General features: G+C 37.3%; 1 protein-coding gene across 4 annotated transcripts in view; it reads left to right on the top strand.

Annotated features, from left to right (window-relative positions):
- Positions 1-21,634, top strand: part of LOC119257685 (ceruloplasmin) — a 72,281-nt gene that overhangs the window by 2,023 nt on the left and 48,624 nt on the right. For all 4 annotated transcript variants that reach the window (XM_037525817.2, XM_054700739.1, XM_037525818.2 and 1 more), the window contains exons 2-6: positions 10,468-10,715; positions 14,285-14,497; positions 15,170-15,343; positions 18,004-18,258; positions 19,243-19,414. In XM_037525817.2, the coding sequence (XP_037381714.1) occupies positions 10,468-10,715; positions 14,285-14,497; positions 15,170-15,343; positions 18,004-18,258; positions 19,243-19,414 (1,062 nt within the window). The remainder of the gene's footprint in view (positions 1-10,467; positions 10,716-14,284; positions 14,498-15,169; positions 15,344-18,003; positions 18,259-19,242; positions 19,415-21,634) is intronic.

The following is a 21,634-nucleotide window of genomic DNA, read 5'->3' on the forward strand; positions in this document are numbered from 1 at the left end:
AACTATCATTCCCTTGTTTATACTATGTAGACCCAGGATGAATCTTTGCTGCCAGTTAATATTTTATTGTTCTCCTTGTGATTCCTATATATAGTAGACAGAATTTTTTTAGTGGTTCCCCAAAGCTGTCCTACCCTAAATCACCAGAACCCATGAATATGATGCAATGTCACTCCTGTGATTTATTTTATACTTAGTGGCATGGTTGGCTTTAAAATAGGTTGATTATCTGGATGGGCATAATTTAAAGCAGAGATTCCCCAGTGAAAAAAAAGAAAATCGGATATTCAAAGAGAGTTGAGAGAGATTCAACGAGCTGTTCCTGACTTGAAGATACAAGGGACTACCGTAGAAGGCATATGCAATAGGACAGACCCTCGACTAACAGCAAGGAAACAGGATGACAGTATATTTTGTTGCAATGAATGAATTCTGCCAATGGCATGAATGAGCTTAGAGGTGGATTTCTTCACAGACCTTCCAGACACTTATTGATCCCGGCTTTTATTTCAGCCTATAATAACCTGAGCAGAAAGCCAGCCATACTGTTGTAGACTCTGACCAAGGGAACTGTGGAATAATAAGTAGAAGCAGTTTTAAGCTTCTATGTGATAATTCTTTATGCAGCAATAGAAAACTAATTTAATGTCTCAATTAATGAAGCCAAGAATCCAGAAACTTTTCACATAATACTCACATTTTAGCAACCATGTCTAAACCTAAAACAAGATCATTTGAATGTTCTGAGTTCTTGGAAGGGAGTAGCTTTATTATCTAAAGCAGTATAAAAAGTTTTAATCTCCTACCATCCAAAATTCACTTCTGGGTCTGAATCTAGAAGAAATTTTAGTAGTCGACTCTAAAATTATGGGAATTGTGGGGGTGGGAGAGGTGAAAAAGAAATTGTGATAATTGAGAAGGGGGAGGTGTAGCTACTAGAATGAGTACAAAAGAGCATTTTATAATTGGCAACAAGAAAAACAGAAATTAATGTGAATTATTTTTTGGTTCAAAGAACAACTATAAAAAATCATTAGACTGGATGTAAGACTGGCAAACATCCTTCAAGCTTCCAGGAACTGACATTTTGTCCCCAGGCTAAGCTCTTGAAATTGAATAGACATCCCCTAATGGCCCTTTGATATTCCTTTGGAGACAGAACAAATAGACCTCCCAAATTATCACATAATGTGAAATGCTTCCCAATTTAATTGAGACAATTTTGTTTCATACTCAAAAAAATATAAGACAAAAAACGTATTTTGCAGATTGGTATGTATATAAAAGGAATACCCAAAGTTAAAAACTCTGAATATACTCTAACTTTAGATTAAAAAAAAAAAATTAAAATTTTTTTTTTTAATTTATGCAAGTGCTGGGGTACGGGCCAGATGCACGGGAGGGTGAGAAGATTCACCAGAGACAGAGTGGGGAACAGAACAGCAGTGTGTGACAAAACACACTGCTGAGGGGAGCAGCGGGAGCAACAGGAGAGCTCTGCAGCGCCATGTGCGACCCTCCCCGGCCGACATGAATCAAACCCACGCTGCAGAGGCTGTGGACAGCTTCACCGTGTGGCGCTCAAACGCCTGAGCCACCAAAGAGGCCTGATAAATTTTTTTTTAAAGATTTATTTTTTATTTGTACAATAGCTGGGGTACAATATACAATAGCTGGGGTATAATATACAGTAGCCAGAGGCACTGGAAGATGAGAAGATTCACCAGAGATAGAGTAGGAAGCAGAACAGGCAGACAACCGAAAGTACTGCTGAAGGGAGCAACGGGCATGACAGGAGAGATCACCACCCATGTGGGAATCTCCCTGGCTGGCTAAGAATTGAACCTGCGCTGCAGAGGCTGCGGACAGCTTCACAGAGCTGCGCTCTACCTGCTGTTCCACCGGGGAGGCCTTAATTTTTTTATCAATTATTTTAAAAGTAATTTTCACCTCTCAAAAATCTTGTGTACAAAAAAATGAATTCCAAAGCTCAGGTGTACAAAAAGTAAATTCCAAAAGCTCCTTTTAGTTCAGGTGATTCAGGAGAATTTCAATGCAACAAAGGGATGTGACATGTTCCTAAAGTCTTCAGAGTCACCTTTTGAAGACACATAGCCTTAAGAATTTGACGATTAATTTTAAACTTTGGTCTTACGTAGAGTGTGAATCTACAGAGCATGGTAGAGCACAGATTAAAATCTCTATCTAAATATCATCAGGACCAATCTCCCAACAATAGAAATGCTTCTGGACACCTAGACAAATATTACCCTCAGGTTTAGTTGACCTGTGTGAGATTGAGTAGCTGAGGTTCTGCTGGGGCCAGATCACAATGCTATCCTTATAACATAAGCTTTGCAACTGCAGCTGTGTGCTTCAGTAACACTGAATTATAGCAGACCTCCTCTCAGCTTTTAATCTTACGGTTTTTAGTACCTCAGAATTTTGCTGTCGTTACGACTATGTTACAGCTGTATATAGGAAAAGCTACGTTTTGGAGGAAGAATTCATACCCGTGTCCTGCTATATTTCCATGCATTTTGATGTCCTTGAAGTCTCTCTGAGACTTCCTGAACTTTTTCTTTCTGTTTTGTTGTAGCAAAATGGAAGCTGCAGCAGTTAGGAAATGAAAATAAATGAGAAAAGGGAGGGCCCTGGTGGCCTAGGGGTTAATAAGTCTCAGTGCTATCACCAGTGCAACCTAGTTCGATATCCGGCCAGGGCGCTGACCCACAAGGCACAGCAGACTTCTCCTGTCTCACCCGCTGCTCCCCCCAGCAATGTATTTCAGTAGATCTGCCTATTCTGCTCCCCATTCTATCTCTGGTGAATCCTTTCACCCCCACCCCTGCACTCATAGCCTACACCCCAGTTCTATGTAATAATAAATAAAATATTTTAAAAGATGAGAGAAGGGAAGGCATAAGTATGGATTTAATACTCTATACCGGGTATAAAAGTTGTCACTTCTTTATATTTTAATTCCAGTTCGGCCCTTCTTCCATCAGGAGGGGTAGGGAGACCCATCACTTTTATATTTCAGTAAATAATTTAAAAATTGTGGGGTTTATTCAATCCAGGAAAATTGGGGTCCTTGGTATATGGTTGTAACTATGAGATGCTCGTTGTTGAAGGTCCTTGCTCGTTGTTGAAGGTTCCAGAGGACAGTAGCTCTGTTGTTTTCAATACCTGCTCTTAATGCCCAAGTTTCACCTCCAGGACCACTGCAAGTGACCATGCCCTCCTGTCCCAGCACCAAGACTTAACCTGAGGCCCCCATCAACCATGTTGACAGAGGTCTGGCCACACCAAGGTCGGAAAACAGAATCTGCCATCTTCTGTTTGACATTCTTTTTTTTTTTTATATAATAAATTTTATTTTTATATTCCCCATACAATTGCAACCCCCTTATTTTGACCCCAATACCTTCCCTCCCACCCTTTACCCCCCATAGAGTGTCTCTGGTTCATAGTTTTTTGTTGATTTTAATTTTCACTTTCTTATAGTTATTCATTTTCCTAGTCCCTTATTTAAGTTTTCTAGATTCCTGCTATGAGTGAGACCATCCGGTATTTTTCTTTTTCTTTCTGGCTTATTTTGCTTTCTTGAGGAATTTCACCCCCTCTGGGGCTGGGCAGCTCTCTTCCCCTTTCCCTCAGAGCCTCCCCCTCTCAGGTTACATGAGCCCAGAGAGCATCAGAACACAGTTTGAATTATAAATGCAAATGGATAAATCAGAATCAATGGGGCCGGAGCCCAGGACTTGCATTTTATCAAGTTCTACAATAGATTCCATGCTCATTCAAACTTAACAAATATTAGCATAGAACCCAAGATTTTTTTTAAAAAAGCTAGACCTTTAAACTCTGCCACAACGAAAGTCCAGAGCTCCCAGACAAACCTTACTCTTGTCTGAGAGACAGGAAAGAAAAAATCTCTCACTCTTTCCTATGAGCAAACAGCTGAGGAAACAAAACAAAGGTTTATTTCTTACTCTGCCCACAGGGGTTGAGTGAAAAATAGCAAAGAAGCATCAAAGGTCACACACACAAATATGCGGGCAAACACAAGACCAAGATCCTCAGCCTGAAAGCTAGCTATTGTTTTTGTTTTTTTCCCCTAGTGGAAGAGGCCTCAATTGCAGTAGTCTCCCCAAAGTCCAGGTTTTAAGTTATTCCTCCTAAGCCTACATGACATTACCCACACTAGATCCTGCTGAGCTTTACAGAGCCTCTGTTAAGGACAAAACATAAAAATCAATTCAAAAATTTGAATACCGAGCTAGCTTTTTTTTTTCTTTCTTTTTTTTTTTTTCTTTCAATCTCTGGCTGCAATGAACTTTGCTGATATTTTTAGAAAAGTTTTAAAAAACTTGAGCTGCTAACCAGAATATAAACATTCAAAGTTCTTTTAGCAAGAACACAGAAGAAATTTGATTCCAAAAGAAATTTTGAAAAACCTACACACAGGATGCATCAGTTTTTGTTCATGGGGCTAAAAAATATAAAATAAGTTTTAGCATCATTAATTTTACTCTCAGGAAAAAAAGGCATACACATCTCAAATATTCATATTGATTATTGCTTATAAACTCCATTTTTTCTCAGCAGCTAAAAGAGGTACATCACAAGTGAGAAATATCTTAATTCATTGCTTAATTTTAATATGTCATTTTATGACCCTGTGTTGTTTTTTTTTTTTGATTCAGCATTCATTCATTTTATTTATTTATTTTTATTTGTTTAAAATAAATTTTATTTTTATATTCCCCATACAATTGCAGCCCCCCCATTCTGACCCCAATCCCTCCCCTACCCGCCCCCACCCCCCATAGAGTGTCTCTGGTTCATAGTTTTTTGTTGATTTTGATTTTCACTTTCTTATAGTTATTCATTTTCCTGGTCCCTTATTTAAGTTTTCTAGATTCCTGCTATGAGTGAGACCATTCGGTATTTTTCTTTTTCTTTCTGGCTTATTTCGCTGAGCATGATCCCTTCCAGCGCCATCCATGTTCCTGCAAATTGCATGTGTTCATCTTTTTTGAATGCTGAGTAATATTCCATGGTGTATATGTACCACATCTTCTTGATCCAGTCATCTATTTTTGGGCATTTGGGTTGTTTCCAAAGCTTAGCTATTGTAAACAGTGCTGCTATAAATATAGGGGTGCAGGTGCTCTTTGGATTTGATGTTTCTGTGTCCTTTGGGTAAACACCTAGGAGTGGAATAGCTGGATCATATGGAAGCTCTGTCTTTAGTAGGTCCAGAAATCTCCACACAGCTCTCCATAGTGGTTGGACCAGTTTGCACTCCCACCAGCAGTGCAGGAGAGTTCCTTTTTCTCCACATCCTCACCAACATTTGTTGTTGCTAGTTTTTTTAATATGTGCTATTCTCACTGGTGTAGGATGGTATCTCATGGAAGTTTTGATTTGTATTTCCCTGATTACAAGTGATGTTGAACATTTTTTCATATGCCTGTTGGCCATTTGCATTTCCTCTTCAGAAAAGTTTCTTTTTAGCTCTTCTGCCCATTTTTTGACAGGATTATTTTCTTTGTTGTTGTTGAATCTCATCAGCTCTTTGCAGATTTTTGTGATCAGTCCTTTATCATTAGTGTTGTGTGCAAAAATGTTCTCCCAGTCGATGGGGTTTCTCTTTGTTTTGGTTATTGTTTCTTTTGCTGTGCAGAAGCTCTTTAATTTGATGTAGTCCCAGCTGTTGATCTTTGCCTTCACTATCACTGCTTTGGGTGATGTTTCTGTAAAGATGTCTTTGCGGTGCATATCGCGTAGTGTTTCGCCTGTATTTCCTTCTATGTATTTTATGGTTTCAGGTCTTATGTCTAGTTCTTTAATCCATTTTGAGTTGATTTTTGTGTATGGTGTGAGGTAGTGGACAAGCTTCATTCTTTTGCATGTAGTGACCCAGTTTTCCCAGCACCATTTATTGAACAAACTTTCTTTGCTCAATGCATAGTCTTTGCTCCTTTGTCAAAGATTAGTTGACCATAAATCGGTGGGTTTATTTCTGGGTTTTCTATTTGATTCCATTGGTCTGTGTGTCTGTTCTTGTTCCAATACCGTGCAGTTTTGATGATTATGGCTTTGTAGTATAGTTTGAAGTCTGGGGTTGTGATGCCTCCATTCCCTTCTTTTTTTTCAGGAGAGCTTTGGCTATTTGGGGTTTCTGGTGATTCCATATGAATCTCATCAATAATTGTTCCATTTCTTTGAAGAATGACATTGAAATTTTGAATGGAATAGCATTGAATCTGTATATTGCTTTTGGAAGGATGGCCATTTTAATAATGTTTATTCTTCCAATCCATGAGCAGGGGATGTCTTTCCATTTCTTTGTGACTTCTTTTAGTTCTTTTAACAGTGTTTTCTAGTTTTCTTTGTATAGGTCCTTTACCTCTTTTGTTAGATTTATTCCCAAGTATTTGATTATTTTTGTTTTGATAATAAAAGGGATGGTTTTTTTGATTTCTTCTTCTTCAGATTTATTGATTGTGTATAGGAAGGCTACTGACTTTTGCATGTTGATTTTGTATCCTGCCACTTTACTGAACTGATTGATGAGTTGAATTAGTTTTTCTGTGGAGTTTTTGGGGTTCTCTATGTATATTATCATATCATCTGCAAATAGTGATAGTTTGACTTCTTCTTTTCCTATTTGGATTCCTTATATATCTTTCTCTGGTCTCATTGCTCTGGCTAGGACTTCCAGTATTATATTGAAAAGCAGTGGTGAGAGTGGACATCCTTGTCTTGTTCCAGATCTTAATGGAAATGCTTTCAGCTTTTCACCATTGAGAATGATACTGGCTGTTGGCTTGTCATATATGGCCTTTATGATGTTGAGGTATGTTCCTTGTATCCCAAGAATTTCAAGGGCTTTTATCATGAATGGGTGTTGCACTTTGTTGAAAGCTTTCTCAGCATCTATTGATATTATCATATGGTTTTTATATCTCTTTTTGTTGATGTGTTGGATAACGTTGATTGATTTTCGGATGTTAAACCATCCTTGTGTCCCTGGAATGAATCCTACTTGGTCGTGGTGAATTATCTTATGGATACATTGTTGGATTCTGGAAGCTAAAAATTTTATTGAGGATTTTTTCATCAGTGTTCATTAGGGAGATTGGCCTATAGTTTTCCTTTTTTGTGTTGTCCTTGTTCGGTTTTGGTATTAGTGTAATGTTGGCTTCATAGAACGTATTTGGTATTGTCCCTTCCTTCTCAATTTTTTGGAAGAGTTTGTGATGGATAGGCACTAATTCTTCTCTGAATGTTTGGTAGAATTCATTTGTAAATCCATTAGGTCCTGGGCTTTTGTTTTCGGAGAGGTTTTTGATTACCATTTCAATTTCGCTGCCTGTCATTGGTCTGTTTAGGTGCTCTATTTCTTCTTTATCTAGCTTTGGGTGATTGTAGAGTTGTAGGAATTTGTCCATCTCCTCTAGATTGTTGAACTTGTTTCCATATAACTGTTCATATTAGTTACTGATAATTCTTTTGATTTCTGCTGTGTCCGTTGTGATTTCTCCTCTTTCATTTATGATCCTGTTTATTTGTGCTTTCTCCCTTTTTTCCTTTGTGAGCCTGGCTAGGGGTTTGTCTATTTTATTTATTTTTTCAAAGAACCAGCTCTTGATTTCATTAATCTTTTGGATTGTTTTTTTAGTTTCAATTTCATTTATTTCTGCTTTGGTTTTTTATTATTTCTTTTCTTCTACTGGTTTTGGGTTTTTTTTATTGTTCCTTTTCTAGTTCTTTGAGCTTCGAGATTAGGTTGTTTCTTTGAGTTCTTTCTTGTTTCTTGATGTGAGCCACTATTGCTATATATTTTCTTCTTATTACTGCTTTTGCTGCATCCCATACATTTAGGAAATTGGTGTCCTCCTTGTCATTCAATTCAAAGAATTTTTTAATTTCTTCTTTGATCTCCTCATGGTCTTCCAGTAGTGTGGTTTTCAATCTCCATGAGGTAGGAGAGTTCCTTGCCTTCTTTTTATGGTTTATTTCTAGTTTGATGCCTTCATGGTCAGAAAAGATGGTTGGTATGATTCGATCTTGGTTTATCTGTTGATATTTGTCTTGTGTCCCATATGTGATCGATCCTGGAGAATGATCCGTGTGCACTTGAGAAAAATGTGTGCTCCGTTTTTTTGGGTTTAGTGTTCTATAGATGTCTGTTAAGCCCAAGCACTCTAGATCCTTATTTAGAGCTTTAGTGTCTTTACTTATTTTTTGTTTCATTGATCTATCCATTGTTAATAGTGGTGTGTTGAAGTCTCCCACTACATATGTGTGTTCTCTGATGTCTGTTTTCAGAGATGACAACAGTTGTCTGATATATTTTGGTGCTCCTTCATTTGGTGAATATATGTTAATGAGTGTTATTTCTTCTTGAAGTATTGTCCCCTTGATCATAATGTAGTGACCATTGAGGTCTCTTTTTATCTTTTTGAGTTTGAAATCTGTTTTATCTGATATAAGTATAGCTGTTCCTGCCTTCTTTTTTGGTCCATTTGCTTGTAGGATTGTTTTCCATCCTTTAACTTTGAGTCTATTTTTATCTTTTGTAGCTAAATGTGTTTCCTGGAGACAGCAAAAGGTTTGGTTTTGTTTCTTAATCCAGCCTGCGACTCTGTCTTTTTATTGAAGAGTTTAGTCCATTTACATTTAGAGTTAATATTGATATGTTAGCATCTGTATTTGCCATTGTGTTTGTCTTTCCTTTGATTTTATTTATTTATTCTTTTAATAACTTTTTTTTTTGGCCTTCTTTCATTGTTATTCGTCCCTCTGAGGTTCTGGCTTTAGGACTCCTTGTAGTATTTTTTGGAGTTGGGGTTTAGTCGTAATGAAATTCCAGAGTTTCTGTTTGTCTGGGAAGGTCCTTATTCTTTCTTCATAGAGGAAGGAGAGCTTTGTGGGATAGAGTATTCTTGGTTGTCATCTGTTTTTTGGAGTCTGTTGACAATGTCCCTCCACTCTCTCCTTGCCCGTAGTGTTTCTTCGGAGAAGTCTGATGTCAGTCTGATTGGTTTTCCTTTGAATGTTATCTGTTTCTTCCCTCTTGTCAGCTTCATTATTTTTTTCCTTGTCCTGGATTCTTGGGAGCTTTATTATTATGTGTCTTGCTGTATTTTTCTTTTTGTCGTGGAAGTTTGGTTTTCTTCTTGTTTCTTGTATATCGATTTTCAGCTCCTTCTTCATGTTTGGGAAGTTCTCTTCAATTATCTCCTTGAATATTTTCTCTTTTCCTATATCTCTCTCCTCTCCTTCTGGGATTCCTATAACTCTTATATTTCCTTTCCTCATGGAGTCAGATAGTTCCCGAAGTCTTTCTTTGGTCTTTTTCCTTCTTACTTCTCTTTCCTTTTCTGTTTTGGTTCTTTTTATTTCTGTGTCTTCAAGAGTACTTATTCATTCTTCTATTTCATCTATTCTGCTTTGATAGCTTTTCCCAGAGTTTTAGTGCCTCCATTAATTCTTTGATCTCCTTCATTTCTTTTACTTCCCTCTTTAGGGACTCAGTTTCATTCTTCTGATCGTTGATTATTTTTCCCTTTCATTGTTTTCCTTTATGACTTCTGTCAGTTTTTTAATCATGGCAATTTTAAATTCTCTTTCTGGAAGGCTCAGAAGTTCTTCCAAGTTACTGTCGTTGCAATCTGGGGGGTGGTTTTCTTTTTATGGGGTGCTTTTTTCCCGAGGAGTTGCTAGGTTGTGTGTGGTTCTTCTACTCCCTACTGTCTGTTTTCTAATTTGCCATATGCATTGGGACACTGTGTTGCTGGGACTGGCCGGCATCTTGGGTGAACTTCTCTGCTCCCCTCTGGCTCCTCCAGGAGCCATCTGTCAGTTTCAAGCAGTCTTTACTGAATAAAGGTCCCTGTTCTAAAATGGTGATGGAGACGCACTCCCTGCGTGCCTGGTCTGCCCCAGTGGTGGGTTCCCGCTCCCCCTCTGGGCTGGGACTGCAGGCCATAAGGGGCCTGGCATGGGCGAACTTCCCAGCTCACCTCTGGCTCCTCCAGGAGCCTTCTGCTGGTCTGAGGCAGTCTTTACTGAAGAAATGTCCCTGTTCTAAAATGGCGATGCAGGACGCACTCCCTGTGCACCCGGTCTGCCCCGGCGGTGGGTTCCCACTTCCCCTCTGGGCTCTGACTGCAGGCCATTGCCCCTGTGTTTTAATATAAAAATCTTACAAGCAATGCTCTGGTAAGATGAACTGAATTTTTATGGCAACTTTGACCATAAGCCTAGTGTGGGGTACCACACTTAACTAAAACAGCAGAGCTAATTGACATTATCCAGGCCATTGTTTGGAGGCATTCCCACAGTAATTGACAAATGTTTCATGTAATGTGGTCATTAATTTCTCTTTAATTATAATGTTATTCCCAGAAATGGTAGCTTCTGATAGAGTTGTCCTCTTTTCCTTTACAGAGAACATTCCGACACCTACCTCCAAAGTGGACCAGATAGAATTGGACGAGTATACAAGAAAGCCATTTATCTTCAGTACACAGATGGGTCCTTCGGGACAACCATAGAAAAACCTGACTGGCTGGGGTTTTTAGGTCCTATTATCAAAGCTGAAATTGGAGATAAACTTTATGTACATTTTAAAAACTTTGCTTCTAGGCCCTATACTTTTCATCCACATGGAATAACTTACTATAAGGAACATGAGGGTAAGTTCAAATGATATATTAATTGGAATCTCCTTTCAATTTTACACTGGACTAGTTCTTAACTTGTAAAATTATGGACCTCCCTTTTGAATAGGATTTGTAACTAAGTTGTTTAGCTATAAACTATTTTATTAATAAGTATTTTGCTTCATCACAATAATGCCCTGTTTTCATTGCATATGTTTGTAGTGTAACATGTGACTGTGATAGGATTTCAGGATGGATTCATATAACAAGAGTCACTGAGAGCTGGGATTACCATTCCAGTGCCCAATTTCTTTCCAATATAATATGCTATGAAAAGTAGTCAGGATGCATTAAAATCTAGAAGCAGCAAAAATGTAGAGGGAAAAAAAAACATGATTCCAGACAATGATCGTCTTATCTCTAATATTCCTAAATCTGCATATGCTGTGGTCATCATCACCTCCCATCTTAGCTTTGGATAAACTTTGTCCCAGCTAAAACTGAGCATGGGTAGTTACATACTCAGTCAAATGGCCACATTTGTGACACAATTGACCAAAAGTCATTTGATTGTAGAACTTGGACCACTTAAATGTGGTACCCAATGATCTTGAAAAGAGATAGTGTTTTCTTGTGATTAAGAACAGGGGCTTTGAAATTAATGGACCAAGATGTGAGTGCAGCCTTGGCTTTTACTGACTGTATCAGCTTGGTCAAGTCTTTGGAATTCTCGTGCTTCAGTTTCTTCATATATACAATAAGGACAAGAGTATATAGTAATCGCTCAATATATGTCAGTTATTAACATAAAATATGCTGAGACCATGCTACACTTTATTGACGTTATACGGAACAAGTCTAGAAATTAATATAAAATTAAATTTGATAAATATTAGTATTCTTTAAAGAGGTATTGCTTTAGAAGGTGATTGTTTTCACCATATAATTTTTGGGCTCCTTTTCTGACCCAAACAATGGCATTCATAGTATACAGACTGAAAGCTATCTTATTTCTTTTTCATAATTTTATTGCATACTAAGGTTTTAATCATTTTTGAGATATTATAATTGTGGTCTTCTCAAAAGAAAAAAAAAGAGTTTACCTTTTAAAGGGACATAGCCAAGTATGTATGAATGAAACTAATGTTCTAAGTTCATTTGTTATGGATGGATGTAAGAGTGGGTGGAAGTATGTATAAAGCAAAATTGATGTGAATTTGCTCATTATTAAAGCCATTTTGATGGCTACATAGAAATTCATCATATTAGTTTCTCAATTTTTGCATATGTTTGGAAATTTCCCAAATTAAAAATTAAAAAATCTAAAATTTCTTTTTTTTTAAAGATTTATTTATTTTTATATAAGAACCGGGGTACAGGCCAGATGCGCGGGAGGGTGAGAGGATTCGCCAGAGATGGAGCAGGGAACAGAACAGGCAGACTGACAAAATATACCCCTGAAGGGAGCAACAGGCAAGACAGGAGAGGTCTGCTTCGCCATGTGGGATTCTCGCTGGCCAGCTGGGATCGAACCCGCACTGCAGAGGCTATGGACAGCTTGACAGTGCAGCGCTTAACCACCTGTGCCACCAGGGAGGCCCAAAAAATCTTAAATTTCATAGTTATTTAATGGGCCAGCAAATTCTGATATTACTTAAGTAAGTTTTAAATTATAATTAATCCTTGAACAACACAAGTATTAAGGGTACTGACTCCCTTGAGCACCAAAAGTCTGTATGTAAATTATATGTATGTAGCATGACATGGCATTTTAAACAGATACTTGCTGATATTGCATGCTGCGATAGCAATAGGAGGTGGCTACCAAGTTATTATGTACTGCAGTATGCACTACAGTTCATTTCATGCAGTTATGATTTTATATGGCACCTTTATATTTCAAATTTCTCTCAACTGCAAATAGAGCAATGAACATTCTGTGTTCTAACCTTTTCACAGTAGATTTGTGTATATTTTATGGCTGTAAATGATAAAATATCCTAACATGTACTATATTTTATGCATCCGTGACATACCTACCTTTAATAACTTGCTTTCCTATTCTGGGCTATGAGGTTTATCTGTGAGTTTTTCAAATTGTCACAATCTCAAAAAAAATTTTAATATATTTACTGAAAAAATCCTCATGTAAGTGAATACATCCAGTTCAAACTTGTGTTGTTCAAGGAGCAACTGTACAGAAGAGGGGAGCCAAGACCCAGGGGCAAAAGTGAATTTTTTTATTTTATTTTATATAATTCTTATATCATTTTTCATTTTTGCACAATGTATGCATTTTCATTTTGGTTATATTTCCCATATAATTGCACCCTCCCCCTTATTTTGACCCTAGTCCTTCCTCTCCCTGCCCCTCCCCCAGCCCCCATAGTGTGTCTCTGGTTTATAGTTGCTTGTTGATTTTGATTTTTACTTTGTATTAATTAGTCTTTTTCCTGGTCCCTTATTTAGGTTTTCTAGATTCCTGCTATGAGTGAGACTATCCAGTATTTTTCTTTTTCTTTCTGACTTATTTCGCTGAGTATGATCCCTTCCAGCTCCATCCATGTTGCTGCAAATTGCATGAGTTTATCTTTTTTGATTGCTGAGTAATATTCTATTGTGTATATGTACCACATCTTCTTGATCCAGTCATCTATTTTTGGGCTTTTGGGTTGTTTCCATAGCTTATTGTAAATAGTGCTGCTATGAACATAGGGATGCAGGTGCCCTTTGGAATTAATGTTTCTGTGTCCTTTGGGTAAATACCTAGGAGTGGAATTGCTGGATCATATGGAAGCTCTATCTTTAGTAGGTCCAGAAATCTCCACACAGCTCTCCATAGTGGTTGGACCAGTTTGCACTCCCACCAACAGTGCAGGAGAGTTCCTTTTTCTCCACAACCTCACCAACATTTGTTGTTGCTAGTTTTTTTAATGTGCCATTCTCACTGGTGTAAGATGGTATCTCATTGTAGTTTTGATTTGCATTTCCCTGATTACAAGTGATGTTGAACATTTTTTCATATGCCTGTTGGCCATTTGCATTTCAAGGACATCACAAAAAAAGAAAACTACAGGCCAATCTCTCTAATGAACACTGATGCAAAAATCCTCAATAAAATTTTAGCTATCAGAATCCAACAATGTATCCATAAGATAATTCATCACAACCAAGTAGGATTTATTCCAGAGACACAAGGATGGTTCAACATCCAAAAACCAATCAATGTTATCCAACACATCAACAAAAAGAAATATAAAAACCATATGATAATATCAATAGATGCTGAGAAAGCTTTTGACAAAGTACAACACCCATTCATGAGAAAAGTGAATATTTAAATTGCAAACCAAAACTCACTCTGTTCCTCATATATATTTCTACTCTCTGAAAGCTCAGTCAAGTATAAAAAAATAATTACAAATTTTTCTGTGAGACTTCCAGACTCCCTAGCTGTCAGCCCCTCATTCCTTTAGGACATCACTGCACCCCAAGGTTTATATATCAGCTGCTGAGTAAATGTTTATTGAATGAATTATTGAACCGTCTAGTCTCTCACTTAACACATTCAATTTGTGATTTCATTATGTGTTGCTTCCTAGGCGCCCTCTACCCTGATAATACTACAGATTTTCAAAAATCAGATGACAAAGTAAATCCAGGTGAGCAGTATACATACATACTGCATGCCAATCAGGAACAAAGTCCAGGTGAGGAAGACGGCAATTGTGTGACCAGGATTTACCATTCCCACATTGATGCTCCAAGAGATATTGCCTCAGGACTCATTGGACCTTTAATAATTTGTAAAAAAGGTATATTTTCTCATTGTTGCTTATAATGTATGGCCAAAAGACAAGAGACAAGGCAGTTTGTTCATTAAATGTAAGTTAAGTTTTCCTTGTTATGTTGGTAAGTTGGTAAGTAGAGAGATGGTATTTCTAGAAAAAGGGAAGGGAAGAGCAGGGAAGGATAAATAGAGGAAGGATAAATGGACAAGCAATCATACACCTTGCTAAGCCATGAGAACTATTGTCTCTTTGGGACCAGGTTATATAATTCCTAACAGTAGTGCTGAGGAAATGTATCATACATGTGACTCCCTTAGTGGCACTCCATGGCAATAGAGCTGCAGTTAATCTGTATTGCATTGGTAAAACAATGCAATTCATGTTGTCATTATAAATTATAAGACTTGTTTTCTCACCTTATGGCGATGTGCAGCAGAGGCTGTAGACATAACTTTGAGTTCCAACCTTCATATTTTCCAGAAAGTATGTTAACATCTATTTGGTCAGTGAACAGTCAGATAGATATATGAGGGTCTCCCAAGCCCAGCATAAAATTTCCCAAGTATTTCCAGGTCTGTAACACAGAGTGTTTGTGGTTCTTAGGAAAATAAGCACTAAAATTTTCAGAAACCACAAATCACAAGCTAAACTATATGCGAAAAATTAATTTCTACTAAAGTAGTAATTTTCATTCAGATTTCCTAGATAAAGAAAAAGAAAAAAATATTGACCAAGAATTCGTGGTGATGTTTTCTGTGGTGGATGAAAATCTCAGCTGGTACCTAGAAGACAACATTAAAACCTTCTGCACTGAACCAGAGAAAGTTGACAAAGACAATGAAGATTTCCAGGAGAGTAACAGAATGTATTGTAAGGTTACAGAAGACTTATTTTTTTCTTTTTTTAGCATTTAGTTTTTTTGCTTTGTTTTGTTTTTGCATGGAAGAGCTGGAGTGTAGGCCAGAGGTCAGGGGGGTGGAGTAAGAGGATTCACCAGAGACAGAGTGGGGAGCAGAGCAGCCAGATTTACTGATGTAGACTGCTAAGGGGAGCAGCAGTGGGCAAGAAAGGGGAGGTCTGCTGTGCTATATGTGGGTAGCTCCCTGGCTGGGAATCGAACTCAGTCTGTAGCAGTGATAGCACTGAGATTTAACTCCTAGGCCACCAGGAAGAACCTAAAAAAGATTTATTCATTTATCTTCTTTTTTTTTTTTTTAAGATTTATTTATTTATTTATACAAGCAATGGGTACAGTCAGAAGCGTGGGTGGGTAAGAGAATTCACCAGAGCCAGAGGGGAGAGCAGAGCAGGCAGACTGACGAAGTACACTGCTGAGGGGAGCAGCGGGCGGCAGGAGAGGTCTTTGTGCCATGTGGGACCCTCGCCCAGCGGCCAGGGATCAAACCGGCCCGCAGAGGCTGCGGGCAGTTTTGAAACCTAGCACTCAACTGCTGCACCACCGGGGAGGCCCTATCTTCTTCTTCTTGATCCATTAATTCTAGCTTAATTCTCTCACCTGAATAAGTGGTATATTTATGGTCTATGACCTTGATGTTTAAATCATATTGGATAAGCAACTTGATAGTTAGCTAAACAGGTCAAATCAAAACTCAAAGTCACATACACTAAATTCTCCCCAAAATGTCATCAGTTACGGCTTTATGGATATATATTCTTTTGTATTTATTTATCCTTCAAACTCATTGTAAAATTATGTGAGGCAGCCTGAAGTTATTAAACTAAATGCTTGAAATTTTTAAAGTATCAAATTACTCATGAAAATAATTTAAGTCACTACTTCAAAAAGGAACTTATTTTATATATACATTGTTCTTTGTTGCCCCATTTCTGGAATCATTTTTTTCTATATTTGAGTTCAAATTATTCTAGAAATTCTTTCTTTACTGCCCAGGTTACTCCTTAATTCTCATATGCAAGATAGTGAGCCTAGTGTGATAGTTAATTATCCCTAAGAACTTACATAAAAAACCAAATCCCTTCATATCAAGTAAACCAGTAAGCACAGATTTTTATTTGTGTTTCGCTTCCTCAAAATAAGGTTTACACAGAAAATAATACGAAATAATTGTCCTACCAAAGTAGAATAATGACCTAATTAGCAAAATACATTTTTTTCCCTCAATGCTTGCTTATCTCTGGTTGGAAGGTCCTCTGTCAATATATCAATCCTGCCTCTGTTACATACTAACAAAAACAGATGTCAGGGGAAAAACACTCAAACTTCTAGTCCTAACAGTTCTGATTTGGTAGCTCTGTTGCATCTGGTGTTTTCATGATGCTTCCTAGAATTTATCTCCACCTTGTCTCTAGGAACATTCAATTTAAAAGTGACCCTAAGTTTTTTTTTTTTAAGATTTATTTTTTTTACTTTTATTTATTTATGCATAAAAGAGCTGGGGTGTAGGGCAGAGGTGTAGGGGGTTGAGCAGATTCACCAGAGACAGAGTGGAGAACAGAACAAGTGGATCTAGAAATACACTGCTGAGGGGAGCAGCAGGTGAGTCAGGAGAGGTCTGCTGCACCATATGGGTTATCTCCCAGGCCAGGTATCGAACTGTGCTGCAGATAAGTTCATAGGGCTGAGACTTAACCCCTTGCACCACCAGGGAGGCCTCCAATGTTGTCTTCTAATCTTTAAAAAAAAAATCTTTTGACAAAAGCAATTCATTTTCACTACAAAAATTTTCAAAAGTTCTTTATGCTCAGTGAAATAAGCCAGAAGGAAAGAGAAAAATATCAGATGGTTTCACTTACAGAAGGAATATAGGAAAATCAAATAAAGGATCAGGAAAAAAAATAGAAATAATAATTTTAAAAAACCCACAAAATTAGTAGGCAACTATAAATTAGAGACATTCCACAAGGGTGGGGGGAAGGAGAGGGATCAAGACAGGGGAGGGAAGAGGACAAGGGACTATGGTAATGGTTCACAGGTGAATTGGTGGTGGGAATTTTATGGAGACTATACCTAAGAGAAGGAAGTATACATTGTACAAAAATGAACAATGATGTAATATATTTATAAATAATAAAAAAGAAATTTTTAAGTTCTGACGAAAGAAAACACTGAAATCATACTATCTCCACCAACATGATTAATAACTGATTATAAATAACCCTCAGTGTTTTTCCTATTCATTATATATCTGTATCTTTTGTACATGTATGCACACAAATGAACACACACACACACACACACACATATATATATATATATATCAGTGAGTATAATTTATAACAAAGAGGACAAATAGGCTCTATATTCAGTAGAACGTTCATCAGCTAATATTGTGTTGACAAGACACTGAGGCTGAGGTCAGGTCCAAAATTAAAGAGCCCTGTGGTGGATAAGCTGTGTCTGATTTGAGTAGAGGAGAGAAGACTTAATAGACTTAATAGCTTGTGTGCCACGTATTTTCCATCCCAGGTTGATTCTATTTCTGTAGAAACAACAATCATCATCCCAGGCACCAATGTCTTTAGTCACAATCTATGCTCTTGATTTGCAGCTGTGAATGGATACGCTTTTGGCAGTCTCCCGGGACTCTCCATGTGCGCAGGGGACAGAGTGAAGTGGTATCTTTTTGGTATGGGTAATGAAATAGACATACACGCAGCTTTCTTCCACGGACAAACGCTGACTAACAAGAACTACCGCGTTGAAACACTCAATCTCTTTCCTGCCACTCTTGTTGATGCTGTCATGGTGGCTCAGAATCCCGGAGAATGGATGCTTAGCTGTCAGAATCTAAACCATCTGAAAGGTAGGAAATTAACTGTCAGATAAAAAAGTCATGTCTCAGTTATACTACTAGTGGGTGATTATTGGGAATCAAAATTTAAAAGCTAAATATCTTTGGAATGATTTGAGTTTTGAACTGGCAACTTAATGTTATTCCTATGATATTTTGCATTATACTATAATAAAAACTAAAATATTGAAGCATTTATAAAGTAATAAAATCTGAAAGTATTTTAATTTGTGGAAATGAATAATTGACCCTGAAATTTTACTACTGTCCTAAGAATTTGGTACTGTATAAGGTTTCTCATCCTTACAAAATCTGCAACATGATAAACTCCAGTAGGGGTTATTAATATATTGTTCTGAAAGTAACCTATTCTCTGACTTGATTCTACCAAATATAACCAACATTTTCTTTATTCGAGTCCAACTGTTCCTTAGTTTAACATGATAAATTCCTTCATCTCTGTAATATAAAATGGTAAAACATTCCTAGTTCCTGAAAAATATTAGTTTGCAACACTGGTCATCTGAAAAAATGGGTTTAATCTGGATCTCTAGGTATGTTACTGGGACCTTCAAATAAATATTGCTTATTAAATGTGACCTTGACAACAGAAGGCCCAGTGAGGTAGGTGTGTAGTTATTTTGTGTGAGAACAATGATAATACATGTTCATTCTATTCCCTTCTTCCATCCTGTCTGAGACCTTAAAATAAGGCCAAACTTCTCTTTTGTTGCTCATCAAAAGACATCCAAAGTGAAACCCAAAGAAACTGGTACAATATTTTGTGTTCTTCTCCAAACCATATAAAGAAGTTTGAAAAACAAAACTGTTTGAATGTCCATCAGTAATTTAATTACAGCTATTTCATTTATAAAATTGTTTCCAGCTACCTATTTGTTCAAATTCTAGCTGTCAATTCACCTGCAGTGTTTAAAAGGCAATAGGAGAGAAAATTTTGGCTCCATTAGTCAATGTTTCCTTTTGTGTGGTTTGCAGCTGGCTTGCAGGCCTTTTTCAAGGTCCAAGACTGTAACAAACCTTCTTCAGAGGACAATATCCAAAGGAAACATATTAGACATTACTACATTGCTGCCGAAGAAATCATCTGGAACTATGCACCTTCTGGCTTAGATGGCTACACCCAAGAGAATTTAACAGCACCTGGAAGGTAATTCAGAAAAAGATAATTTTTTTAAAGATTTATTTATTTATTTATACAAGCACTGGGTACAGTCAGAAGCGTGGGAGGGTGAGAGAATTCACCAGAGCCAGAGCAGAGAGCAGAACAGACAGACTGACGAAGTACACCGCTGAGGGGAGCAACTGGCACAGCAGGAGAGGTCTGCACGCCATGTGGGACTCTCGCCCGGCAGCCGGGGATAGAACTGACGCTGCAGAGGCTGTGGGCAGCTCCGCAACCCAGCACTCAACCACTGCGCCACCGTGGAGGCCCAGAAAAAGATAATTTTTTCACAGTATGGGTCCACCTAAAAAATCATAAAAAGTTGATTCAGATTTTAAAATTTTAATTGGTCCCTGAAATTTAGTAATTAGACTGATAAATATTTTTAAATATGAATCCAAGTTTGAGAAATAAGAAACGAGTCTATTGAAAAGTATTTCCCACCAACTCCTAAAAAAATAAATCACTAAATATAATTAGGTCAATTCATTTGCTTTCCACTTACTTAGAAATAAACGAACACCTACATGGACCATTAAGTAATGACAAAGGAGCCAAGAATGTACACTGGAACAAGGAAACCCCCTTTGATAACTGATGCTGGGAAAACGGGACCAACAGCCTACTCTTAAAAGAATGAAACTAGACCACTTCACACACCATATACAAAAATCAACTCCAAATGGACATGGATATAAGAACTGAAACTAAAATATGAAGGTGAAAACACAGGCAAACATTTTCTGACATAGCATTTCATTATTTGGCTACTGTAGATAGGACCACAGTGAACAAGCATTTATCTCTTCAAATTTTTTCATTCATTAATTAAATACCGAGGTGAGGAATTGTTGCATTATGTGTTAGATCTATTTTTAATATTACAAGAAAGCTCCATACTGTTTTTCATAAGGATTGAACCAGTCTGTGTTCCCTATATGAGTTCCTTTTTCTCCACATCCTTGCCAACAATTGTTTCTGGTCTTTTTGATATGAGCCATTCTCACAGCTGTGAGGTGGTTTCTCATTGTGGTTTTGATTTGCATTTCCATGATGATGAGTGATGATGAGTATTTTTCCATGTGTCTATTGGCCATCTGTAAGTCTTTTTTGGAGAAGTGTCAATATGCATCTTCTGTCCACATTTTGGTTGGGTCAGTTATTTCCATTTGAGTTGCATGAGTTGCATGTTGAGTTGCATGAGTTCTTTATAGATTTTGTACAGCAGCCCTTTATAAGATGTAGCATACGTAGTATTTTCTCTGATTCAGTAGGATATGTTTTTGTTTGCTGAGAGTTTCCTGAATTGTGCAAAAGCTTTGTAGTTTGAAAAAAAACATCATTTGTCATATTAACCTTTGTTTCACTTACTGTTTGAGATGAATCACAAAGAAGTCACTAAAGCCAATGTTGTGGAGTGTTTTGCCTGTTTCCTTCAATGTCTTGTATGGTTTGATCTTACATCCATGTTTTTAATCCATTTTGAGTTAATTTTGTATAATATTTGCATGTTGATGTCCAGTTTCCCAACATCATTTGTTAAAGAGGCTCTCCTTCAGTATATACCCTTGACTCTTTTGTCATAGATTAACTGTCTATATGGGTATGGGTTTATTTCTGGGCTTTCAGTTCTGTTCCATTGTCTATGTATCTGTTTATGTCCCAATACCATTCTCTTTAAATACTTACATATTTATAGTATAGTTTGCAGCCTGAGAATGTAATACAACAACTCTTCCTCTTTTTTTCATGATTATTTGGGTATTCAGGCTCTTTTGTGGTTGCATATGAATATCAGTAATGTTTATTCTATTTCTTTGAAGATTGCTATTGGAGCCTGGATAGGGATTGCATTGAATCTGTGTATGGCTTTGGGTAAGACGGCCATTTCAGGCCATCCTACCAAAAGCAATATACAGATTCAATGCTATTCCAATCAAAATTTCAATGTCATTCTTCAAAGAAATAGAACAATTATTGATGAAATTCATATGGAATCACAAAAAACCCCGAATTGCCAAAGCTCTCCTGAAAAAGAAAGAAGGGAATGGAGGCATCACACTCCCAGACTTCAAACTATACTACAAAGCCATAATCATCAAAACTGCATGGTATTGGAACAAGAACAGACATACAGACCAATGGAATCGAATAGAAAATCCAGAAATAAACCCACAGATTTATGGTCAACTAATCTTTGACAAA

Source organism: Talpa occidentalis, unplaced genomic scaffold, assembly GCF_014898055.3.
Source record: "Talpa occidentalis isolate TD23 unplaced genomic scaffold, MPIMG_talOcc4v2.1 talOcc4.4, whole genome shotgun sequence".
NCBI classification, from domain to species: domain Eukaryota; kingdom Metazoa; phylum Chordata; class Mammalia; order Eulipotyphla; family Talpidae; genus Talpa; species Talpa occidentalis.